General features: G+C 36.5%; 1 protein-coding gene across 4 annotated transcripts in view; it reads right to left on the minus strand.

Moving 5' to 3' along the window:
* Positions 1-12,121, minus strand: part of MYOM2 (myomesin 2) — an 83,413-nt gene that overhangs the window by 17,323 nt on the left and 53,969 nt on the right. For all 4 annotated transcript variants that reach the window (XM_065833356.2, XM_065833353.2, XM_065833355.2 and 1 more), the window contains 5 exons: positions 10,092-10,136; positions 9,497-9,633; positions 4,809-4,953; positions 4,643-4,702; positions 2,061-2,128 (listed from right to left, as the gene is read on the minus strand). In XM_065833356.2, coding sequence (XP_065689428.2) covers positions 2,061-2,128; positions 4,643-4,702; positions 4,809-4,953; positions 9,497-9,633; positions 10,092-10,136 — 455 coding nt within the window. The remainder of the gene's footprint in view (positions 1-2,060; positions 2,129-4,642; positions 4,703-4,808; positions 4,954-9,496; positions 9,634-10,091; positions 10,137-12,121) is intronic.

Consider the following 12,121-nt stretch of genomic DNA (forward strand, 5'->3'; position numbering starts at 1 on the left):
GACATTTACTATGAAAAGTTACCTTTTCGCTGTTTAGCCACACACTAAAATTCTTAACAGACACAGTACAAATAAGGGTCAAAGATACGCAAGAGCAGGTAGCTTCTGAACTTTCTGAAATTTAGTACGAGAAAAATGATAGTAGATGCTGGTATATGAAGAAAAATAAACACAATAAAAAGTAAACAGCATCAAATTATCATTATGGACAAACATGTTCCTCTCACACGCAGGGGCTACCATACCAAGAACAAGGTCATCAATACCAGCTATTTAGATTTAAATACTAAGGCAATCAAAAGTCAATCAGGTCTAATCACATAGAAAATAAGTGGCACATGACATATTTGTTCATTATTACCGTTATGGACCTGGATCATACAGTCAGTCTTCTGCCTTACACAACCATCCAACTGACCTTGTTTCCTAACTCCCCTTTGAGAAAGTCATGGCAAAAAGCACTGTCTTACAGATACCTTTTTCACATTATCACAGGCTCTTTCAAGAGGTAAAAACAGCTATGACAACTATTTTTGCACTAAACAGAGCCTAAAAGAGACCTGGGCCAAGTGTTATGATATGGTCTCTTTTAGGCAGAGATTGTTCCTTGGATGTTTTTATTATCACAGAAATAGCCCAAGGCAGCCACACTTTTAACCTGAATGTCAGGCATCTAAAGTTCATAGGAAAAATCCAAGCTTTATTGTTCAGACTCTTACTATGTACAAATATCAGTTAAACAGGCATAAACAACAGTACCATGTGAACCTAATGACCAGTCACACACTAACAGTAACAAACATTATAAGGTCAATGGCATAGTTAAAATGATGAATGTGCAAACAGCCCACATCCATGATTGCATTCACTTAAAATGTTCTGACCTTATGAACAAAAAGCACACTGGTGAAAAGCACATAATCAGACACTCAGCCTTTGACAGTTTCAGTAGTATAAACAGGCTCAGCAGTCAATGAAAAGAAGGATAATTTCAGATTAATTTGTAGAGAATTAACACTAGTATAACTGGTTCAGCAACATTTAATTCCCCATGTGAATGAAAGGACAAGCAGGGTTCATGCCTGAGGCAAATGCATGCTGAGATTGTAAAATATTCCAGCTATGCAGCTCAGTACCAGCAAAAGTACCATGTTAGCTAATGAGTACTGAGCCCTAAAATGGGGGCACACAGAACGGCAGCTTCACCACCCAGGTCAGTTCTGCTGGGGATAAGTTGAGGTTAAAGGTTTCCTAATTAGTGAGCAGAACAAAAATAAAGAAAGAAAAAAATCCCAAAAATGTGCATGTAAATTGCTCATAAAGAATGATTCAAGTTAGTCTAATTAAAAGTGGAAAACTTGTTGAAAAGAAGTGAAGAAAATTAATAGAAAAGAGTCCATATTACAGGAAAAGGCAATGAAGAAGAGTTTCATGCCTGTTGAATTAAATGCACTTAGTTATTCAGACCTCTAATTAGTCAATCTAGAAGAGCAACAAAAATGAAAATTTATCACTTTAGATGGCATATAAAGATGTTAATAGCAGAAGTTACTCTGAATTCCATGCACATTAGCACTAGTTAAGGTTCAAAAGTCATTAGCTAAATACAATAAAAATCATGTTTTATAACTTTAATTCTAGAAGCCTTTGTTGCATGTTTGGTTACAGTTGATTAAATAATAGATGCTTTGGTAGAGGAACCTCCAAATCAGAAAATGGTGAGGAAAGAGTTTGAACTCTTGGTTTCTGTGGCTATTTTTTGACAAGGAAGAAGGACCATTAAGAAATGAATATTTTGTTTAACTGATTTTATGGCTCAAAATTATTGTAAATAATTAGATCACCTAACGCTTTTAGGAATGTCCTGTATTTCTTTATTTTAACAAAGACTAGTGCTGAACTAAGTCAGAAATTTTGATTTTAAATATTTCTAAGTAACAAAAATAAAGCTTTCATGTGAAACTTTTAATGTTAAAAATATAAAAATCTTTCCTCACATTTTCCTGCCTCAATTTTGAATCAACACATTCTAACAAATCATTTCAAGTATATTTCCTCACCTTACAAGCAAGTAAAACTTCACATTCTTCTGTAACTTCCCAATACAAAAACACTGAGAAGTGAGGACCTAAGAAACAAAATTGTCTTAAAGCATATGTTGTAGAATAAAATAATATCAGAGTGATCCAGTGAAAAAAAGGAAAAGAATGACAATTATATTATAACATCCTTATGCCAAAACAATGAGAGGGAACTCCTGAGCTACCCACGCACTAGAAGTAAAAACTCGCAGTAAGATTTTATCATGTTGACCCAGGCGTCTACAGCACAGCTTAGAAACCTAAGGCTCATCTCTGTTTGTACAAGTCATGTGGTATCCCAAAGGAAAATGGTGAGATAAATTAGTTTACTAAATATGTTTATGCCTAATTGCCAAGTAAGCATGAGAAAGAAATATAGTAGCTACAAACAAGTTTACAAACAATGTATTTAATGCAAAGGAAACTGGAGAATAAACGAATGTATCCAAACACTTAATTTGATGTTCAAACCAAAAAAGTCCCATGTCAGACAAGGAGGACTCAGGAAAATACAGGCCAGCAATCCTCACCTCTATTCCTGGAAAGGTGATGGAAAAACTCTTTCTGGATGTTGTCTCTAAGCATGTGGAGGAACAGAAGGTTATCAGGAGTAGTCAACATGGATTAGCCAAAGGGAAATCATGCTTGACCAATCTGATAGCCTTCTACAATGGCATGACTCCCTGGGTAGATGAGGGGAGAGCAGTGGTTGTTGTCTACCTTGACTTCAACAAGGATTTTGGCACTGCGTCCCAGAACATCCTCATAGATAAGCTCAGACATTGTGGGTTAGATGATGGGCTGTGAGATGGATTGAGAACTGGCTGAATGGCAGAGCTCAGAGGGTTCTGATCAGCTGTGTGGAGTCTAATTGGAGGGTTGACTATGTGACAGCAATGTGCCCTTGTAGCCAAGAAGGCCAATAGTATCCCAGGGAAGAATGTGGCCAGAAGGATGAGGGAGGTTATCCTCCCCCTCTACTCCACTCTAGTGAGGCTACATCTGGCGTACTGTGCCCAACTCTGGGCTCCTCAGTTCAAGAAAGACAAGGAATTATTGGAGGGAGTCCAGTGGAGGGCTACCAAGATGATTAGGGGACTGGAGCAACTTTTTTATGAGGAAAGGCTGAGAGAGTTGGGTCTGTTCAGCCTGGAGAAGGCTGAGAGGGGATCTTATCAATGCTTGTGAATATCTTAAGGACAGGTGTCAAGAGAACGGGGTCAGACTCTTTTCAGTGGTACCCAATGACAAGATGAAAGGAAACAGTCACAGACTGAAACATAGGAAGTTCCATCTGAAAATTAGGAGAAACTTCTTTACTTTGAGTGTGCCAGAGCACTGGAACAGGCTGCCCAGAGAGGTTGTGGAGTCTCCTTCTCTGGAGATATTAAAAACCCACCTGGACGTGATCGTGTGCGATCTGTTCTAGGTGAACCTGCTTTAGCAGGTGGGTTGGACTAAATGATGTCTAGAGGTCCCTTTCAACCCCAGACATTCTCTGATTCTGTAACATTATTTTTCCAAATAATATAAAGTTTAAAAATGTATTAAACATTGCATGCAGAACAGGAAATATTCCTTTTCCACACTGAGGATCCAATCTTGCAAATATATATATCCTTAAGTAAATTTACTAATATGCATAGCCTTTCTAAAGTTATTGTGGTTACTCATGTCTGTAAATTTATAAGTTTTAGTGTCGGCAGGATCAGGGCCCGTAATTGCAGTATCCAGACAAGGCAGGTAGCAAAGTCCCAGACTTCCACTTGAAACACTGAGAACTGAAAGATCTTGTGAATTTATGCTGTAAGTGGTATAATTTCTGTCCTAAATCTATTAAAAAAAATCCCTCCCCCAAAACCAGAAAAATAATAGAATTACATTGCTTGTATAGAGCATCTTACCTAAGCTACTTACAATATTTTTAATTATTATTGTTACTTTTATCCTAAAGGCCATGTGCTTACCAAGTGAAAATTACGAACTAGAGCACAAACTCAACCTTTTATGGATTTCACAGTGTTAGAATTCTGAATGAGGTATCCAATATTAATTCTTAATTACAGCTGCAAGCAATATCGGTAACACTTATGTGACAAACTCTGTAACTGTATAGCAACTATGCAACAAGTATACATTTGGTTCCTGGAATTTTGCCTGGACAGAAAACATAGGATCAGGTTTTTAATCTTCCTAGTCTGACACTATGCTGTCTACTCTTCTGTGAAGTGTATTGAAGGGACAGTTTGTGTACTTAAATCAAAGGTGCTGAAATACATTGTTGGATCAGAGCCTACAGCAGGCACATTTCTCATAAATATTGAGCAAAGATAACCACTTATAAGAGCTCCCAGTTTATTTCCCTATTTAATGGAAGTTCCGACATAACATGCATGGATCATATGACAATGCTGGAAAATAAGATCCACCAAGCGTTCAGTGTGTCCTCAAGCTGGGCAATATACTCATCTTCTAACGAAATCAATGGAAGTTGGAAGCATTTTGTATTCAACAGAGATGCAGCATCAGCTGCAAACTGGTCCTAAAGTCACCAGTCTTACCTTGCTTCCTGAGAAATTCCTTCCGCTGCAGCTCAGACTCAGCCAATACTGCCTTGAATGCTAGATTTCAGAAGAGGTGAATGAAAAATGAGTTAATCACAAAATTATTCAAAGAATGATTGAAGTTTATTTCTTCATCAAAGTTTCAGTGTTTCAGTGAACATACCATCTCCAATAAGAACTAAAGAAGACTGGTTCTTAGCCTTTCCATCTTGAATCTGTACTGTGTAGGTGCCTTCATTGTCAATTGTAAATCGGTCCATCACCATTTCTATAATGCCATTTGAATGATCACAATGTATTTTATGTCTCTGAAATAAATAAGTAATAATTTTACTTTGGTATAGTGTAAATTACTTATGATTCCTATCAAATTAATAACGTTTTCTATCTCTCTCCACAATCAATCTTTTTCACACCCTTTTAATTGTGAAATATGGAAACAGGGCTCTGCTTATGTTTACTCTTACGCAAGATCCCAGTGATGATAGAAACCTCTGTGTGCAGCGGCATTTGTAATCCTTGAGTCATAACACAGCTGGTTTGCATTTAAAAATGATAGTTTATGGCACTATGCATGTTTGAAGAAGAACCTACATAGCCAGCCTTTAGCTGCATAGCAGCTTCCACTTCAACCAAGGGCCTTGCTAGGCTGAAGCAATACTCCTAGCAAGGTCCAGAAATAGCTGGTGGTATTAAGTTTCTAGACACAACTGTGGATCTCCAAGTAAATCCATCACAAAATAATACATCACCAAAAAAAAAAAAAAAAAATAAAAAGTCATCGCTACTAAACATCTCTGAGATACATGTGGCAGCTCAATACTGGATCCTATTTTCTCACTAAAGAAGTTTCTTTAGGAAGGTTACAATGATTAGCTTATCTAACTGCAGTTATTCTTTTCAAAGAACACCAAAGTGCAAGACCATGAGAATAGTAACTTCTGCAAAACCAACAAAGCTTCTGAGAACTAAAAAGAACAACCAAGTCCAACAAAAGAGAATTGCAATCCTGTCAAAACACCTAGTTATCTACTAAAGTGCTTGCAGAATACCCAAAACACCAAATATTGACTTGAATTCAAAGTTAAATATTCTTTTCACTGTTTGTGTCCTTTTTCTGTTTGCATCCTTTTTCTGTTTGCATCCTTTTTCTGTTTGCTTTGTGTTAAATATTCCAGAAAGATAAATTATTGCCAGGCATTGTCAAGGAAACAGAATATTGCAAGCAAATATTGGACAATACTTGCAAAATATGTGTTTTGAATTTGGAGGTACTATTTTAGATACAACCACCTTTTACTAAGTAATATCATCTTTCATTCAGTGAGTAATAACTGTGAGGACCGTGTGTCGCACTAACAGTGATATTGTTTGAATCTCAACTAACAAAGTTCTAAAGCAAAGTGTAAATAATCCAAAGTTATTTGATGAACACTTCTAGGTAACCAGTGTGGTCAAGTATATTATACACTAACTCAGGGGTGTCAAACTCATTTTCACTGGGGCCCACATCAGCCTTGTGGTTGCCTTCAAAGGGCCAAATGTAATTTTAGGACTGTATAAAACAGTGGCCGTTGGTCAAAACTAGTTTGACACCCCTGCACTAACTGTTCCATTCATGATGGGACAGGAAAGCAAATCACAGAATCATGAAACAGTTTTGGTTGGAAAAGACCTTTAAGAACATTGACTCCAACCATTAACCTAGCACTGCCAAGTCCACCTCCAGACCATGTCCCTAGGGTCCTCCTCTACAGGTCTTTTAAATACTTCCAGGGATGGTGACTCCACCACTTCCCTGGGCAGCCTGTTCCAATGCCTGACAACCCTTTCTGTGAAGAAATTTTTCCTGATATCCGATCTAAACCTCCCCTCGTGCAACTTGAGACCATTTCCTCTTATCTTATCACTTGCTACTTGGGAGAAGAGACCAACACCCTCCATGCTACAGCCTCCTTTTTCTCCAGACTATACAGCCCCAGTTCCCTCAACTGCTCCTCATAAGACACATGCTCCAGACCCTTCATGAGATTCATTTCCTTTCTTTGGACACACTCTAGCACTTCAACATCTTTCTTGTAGTTACAAACCCCAAAATTAATTTAGTATTCAAGGTGAAAATGTCACCACCTAGAAGGAGTTCTATGCAGTAAATTATTATACAACTATTACTGTTAAAAGGAGATATGATGTTGTATAAACAGAATGGTTTGGTTAACCTTTTTATTGATTCCCAAAACTAGAAGAACATACCTAAAGCCACATTTAGATAAAATGTAGGAAAGGAGAGGGAGGAAGTGATGGGGGAGGGAAGAAAGGGAAGGAGGGAAGAAAGGGAGGGAGGGAAAGGAGGGAGGAAGAGGGGAACGGGGGAGGGAGGGAGAGAAAGAGGGAGGGAGGGAGAGAAAGAGGGAGGGAGGGAGGGAGGGAGGGAGGGAGGGAGGGAGGGAGGAAGGAAGGAAGGAAGGAAGGAAGGAAGGAAGGAAGGAAGGAAGGAAGGAAGGAAGGAAGGAAGGAAGGAAGGAAGGAAGGAAGGAAGGAAGGAAGGAAGGAAGGAAGGAAGGAAGGAAGGAAGGAAAAATGCCACTTATTAAACTCTCTGGGACTACTTCCTTAAGTGGAAGAACCTTTAAGTACTGATCCAAAATCATTACAAATGACTCCACTGACATATCTACTTCAGCTTTGAGGGACACCTCCTGACCAACCTCAAGAACAGATTCACTGTTGTGTGGACAACAAGCCTGGAAGAATAGTGTACACATAGTCAAGATGTTTAGCATTCATTAGTGGTACTTTGAGATATACAAAGAATACTAGTTTAAATCTTAACGGGGTAACTGAAGAATGAGGAAATATAAAAGATAATTGAATTAACAAAACATTACTCAACAGATTGATTAAGATAACAATTTGTTAAATAAATAACTTAGCCGGAAGGGACTGAGGTATAACGTTTATATAAAATAACAAGGGAAAATGCTCATATAATTCAGATATGCACTTTCCTATATCTAGTTCAAAGAAAGATATAATATCAAAGAATAAGACAATGCCTAAGCAATCAGGAAGTTAAGTAGAATAATTACTTATGTAAGAGTTTCACTGTAAAAGCTGAGGAGACTGGCCAGGTAGGTTAAAAAGAGAAGTTATAAACTTCAAACTATCAAAAAGTGCAAATTCAAATTCTCGCTTACAGTTTCTTGCCCACAGAGGTCAGGGACAACACTTGTATTCCTTTCATGAGTTCTCAGGGAGAATGTTAAATTGAGATTTGCCAGAAGCAGAAAATGAAGAGCAAGATGTATGTTTTAATCTGATCTTTTATCACACTTATATAATTCTTTTTATTTCTTGCTTTGGGTGAAGGAAAAAAAAAATATTAAAATATTTAAATGACAGCTGATTAAATGGGGCCTAGTTCATTCCACTCTCAGATTATTTTGAAATTTTACTGAACCCATTCCCTGTTAGGACTTAGAAGGAAAAATTTATCACTTCAGCCAATGTCAAGAATCAGACTACAATTCACCAGCATAACGGTCTATTGAACATGTTCAGTGACTGTGGCCCAGTCTCCAGGCAGGTTTTAGAGTGTAATTAGGCTTCTAACTATTGCCATTATGCAGCAAGATGAAGTTCAATGATTTTATGGGCACCATAAATACTGGGCTTTTATGTGACTTTCCACAAAAATATCATCAGTCTCCAAACGTAAATGTCACCTGTGGGTTACTAATTAAAGAGGTGAAATAATGCAGTTCCACTTCAAGACTCTCTCTGATGTCAACACTTCCAAAACATATGTGAACTAAAAATAGCTTGTTCTGTTCCACTAACATTGCCAAGACAGAATATTGTCATTTCAATACATCCTAGTCACTAATATTCAGGTTTTCAGTGCTATAGTTTATTACTTCTTAGAGTAAGAAAAACACAAGTATTTTACTCAGAAACATGTCTTCTTCCACTTGTCAATATGTAATTAAAGTAAATGCTCTTTGCTTCTATGGCATAAAAATGTTGACAAGCTTCTCGCGCCAAAACCAGGCTTTGCATCCTCAGGAATAAACTGAACCTTTCAAACAGCTGCACTGGAGGTGGATTCCTCACAGGAAAATATATTTACAGTGCTGTAGGTGAACCATACTCCCACCCTACCAAGGTATGACCTTGCTTTCTTCTCAACCCAATGTGACCACTTTTTTCTGTCCCTTTCTATGAACGGTCTTCCTAGAGCTGTAAAAATGTAGGAAGATGGTGGCCTGCCCTTACATCCCCATGTAGCTACTCAATACCCATTTAGTGTCTAGGCCAAAATGAAAAAAAAAAAAAAAGGAAATTGACATCATCTAAAAGATTTGTATCTATGACCATTGTTGCATTGTCAAGTGCCTCCCACAATATATGTAAAACTAGCAACAGGAGCCTCAGAGGGTCTCTGGGAAAAACACATCATGCTTGTTTGGAGTCCAAAACTTTACTTGAAGCACTTTTTTGTCTTGAGCTAATTTCCCAAGATATTTGTAAACTACTTTTAGTCAGATGTGTTTAAAATTGATCTGTGTCTATTCTCCTTCTCTTTGGCTGTTGGTCACCCAGCTACCCAAAATGAATATGAACTTCTGAGGATTAAACATTGCTCTCTTTTTTTCAGTATTAATAGAATCGCTCTGCAACAGGAATTCCATAATGAAAAAAAATAATAATATTTAAGTTAAAAAATGGTATTCCTATCAGACCTTAATAGTATGACTTTAAGCAACTATAAAAATTGAATATTTGTTAATGCATAAAGTTTTATTAAATAAAATCACATGTATATATCTATAGTACTCAATATGTACTTACATCACTGTTTTCAACTTCTTTATCATTAATAACGAATCTGAAGGTAGAACTTGGTGATAAGCTTTCAGCCTGAATCCAGAAACGAACTTCTCCTTTCTCAAGAACTTCATAAGCTAATTCTGATTTCAGAGGTATTGCTGCAGAAAAAAAAGCAATCAAAAGTCAATAAAGCATGAATCCTTGTGAGAAAAAGCACTATTGTAACACATCTCCCTATTATTTATGGAATGCTGAACATAGCATAAATGTTATGCAGAGCAACAAAGTCTAATGCAGTCTTTGGCCGGGTTTTAAATTAATTTCTCAAAGAGAGAAAATAATTTACAGCTTATAGTTTGCCCGTTGTTTAAGGAACTGGCTAGTAGCAACCTGTAGTCTGTTGTCAAAGTTAAACTTCTGAAGACTTTTGGGCAAGGATGATTTTATTCAATGCAAACTAATATTCTTCTAAATGAATTGAATGATAAGGAAGCACATTTTTCCATGAAAAATGAAACTGCTTTTGTCTCAGGAAGAACATTTTTGGAACTCCAGTCATTAGTATGTAATTATATTTCTTCTAGAAGTATCAAATATATTCAGGTCTTCAACTTACTCGGATTCTTTATTTCATAGCTTAGTGCCATCAAACGTTCCAACTCTGAAATTAAGAAAAATACTCATGTTTTAATTTACTCTGGAAAAGTATGGTGAGAAAACAAGTGTCAATTAAGGTACATATCAGAATCAGTAGATAATCCCCTTAAGTCTTATATGTGAAATACCCAATTCTCTTCAGAAAATCATGACTAAAAAATAAGATTTCATAAACTTTGAGTTCTGATACATGGATTTGACAAGTGTTCCTACTTCACGCATTTTCATGCACACTGTCTTATGTGAATCAATCTAAACAAGGGAAAGAAATATTTTTAAATGTCCATGGGATTTAAATGAAAGATGGAAGAAAATAGCTTCTAAGCTGTGCATGACGTTACTTTATCTGCTGACTTTCTTTCTAACACTACCTGAAATGCTTGTTTTACTGTGGCAGGAAACAAAATTGAGTGCAGGTAAGTCTGAAAAAGGTACAGAAAATTCTATTTAATGCATTAAATCTTCATGAAGGCCATGCAAGTGTCTAGAAATCACTTGGTTAGATTTACATACTAACCCTTTTTACCATATTCATTACTAATAAAGATTTGGAAGATGAACATTACTGCCAATTCCAAAATTAAAGATAATGTAAAGACCAGAGAAAATTAGCAAGGATTTATGACATTGTCAGGGATTTAAGAAAATTAAAGAATTTATAGTATTTGAGAAAGTGGGTAGTGAAATAATGGTTTCCAGTGATAGAATACAAAATCTGACACTTGTGCAGGGATCCAGTACAAACAATGTAAATGTAAGTAACAGATATTACCAGAGAAGACATGAGATATGTGTGGGACGGGAAACACCTTCAGTGTTCTTTTTTTTTTAAAAAAAAAAAAAAAAATCTTCAAAGGTAGGACTGATGGTGACAAGACCTACAGACAGGTTTCAGTGATGCTTCGAAACTAAGCCAAAGGGGAGTTCTCATGATCAAATGCATATCTGTCTTTTCTTACAGTATTTATTGGAAAAATAAAATATTGCAAGTTTAGCTTTACCACAAGAAGTAGATATTGGTGAAGACTAATAGCCCACACAAATGGTCCATGTCCTGGAGAATCATATTTTTTGCGGCTGTATATGGATTTCTTCTCAACATCTACTTTGAAAGGAAGGTTTCATATGGTTCACACTGTGATAAAAGTTCAGCCCACTAACAGACTCATGCAATCTCATCTCCTCTCCTTAAATTACTTATAAAGAATGAAGTAGAGGTATTTTCATGCTAAGAAACTGGCCATAGCAATTACAGTCTGTGGACTGGGAAAGCACCAAATTAATTTTTGTGCTATTTCAAAATAGCAAAGTCCCTCCCTTTGCCTTTCACCTCAGCAGCTCTCAATAGTAAAACAAAGTCAGACTTCAGCAAATTCATTGCAACTCCAATGAAACAAAATAGCCACAATGACTTAAAGCAAAACTAATATAAATTTAAGGCAAAGAAAAATTTAACTCAATGTATTCAGATCTTGTTGAAGCAACATCCTCCTGTTCATATTCTTCTCACTAATTCTCTTCATCTCAATTATATGAAACGATATTTAGATCCTCAAGGTCTATCTCTATATTAGGCTCCTTGGTTAGCAGAGATCTGGTGGTAGCTTTACAGCTAACAGAGGACCAATTATTATAAGATGTGAAAGGCTATAAAGTGAAAGCACAGAAAATGTGACCCACTAGAGAAAGAAATTCACAAAACAGTGCATAAAGCAACATTTTCAGACATTTAACTGGAAATGTAACAGATATTTGCAAACAGCATTATAGTCTCAGCATAAAGAAAACAGTTCTAATTGGACATATTGTCTTTTTTTTTTTAATAAAAATTGCCTGAAGTTATCCCAACTTTCATTATTGTGATAATCAGAAAAATAAGTAATCATGCAAAGCACATCGTGTGGTCTTCTTTGTTTTTCCTTAATGCATAGGAGAAAATGGGAGAATTGTGGCGTTCTTTTTTTTTTTCTTTCCCTTGGATAATTTTTA

Source organism: Patagioenas fasciata, chromosome 3, assembly GCF_037038585.1.
Source record: "Patagioenas fasciata isolate bPatFas1 chromosome 3, bPatFas1.hap1, whole genome shotgun sequence".
NCBI lineage: Eukaryota > Metazoa > Chordata > Aves > Columbiformes > Columbidae > Patagioenas > Patagioenas fasciata.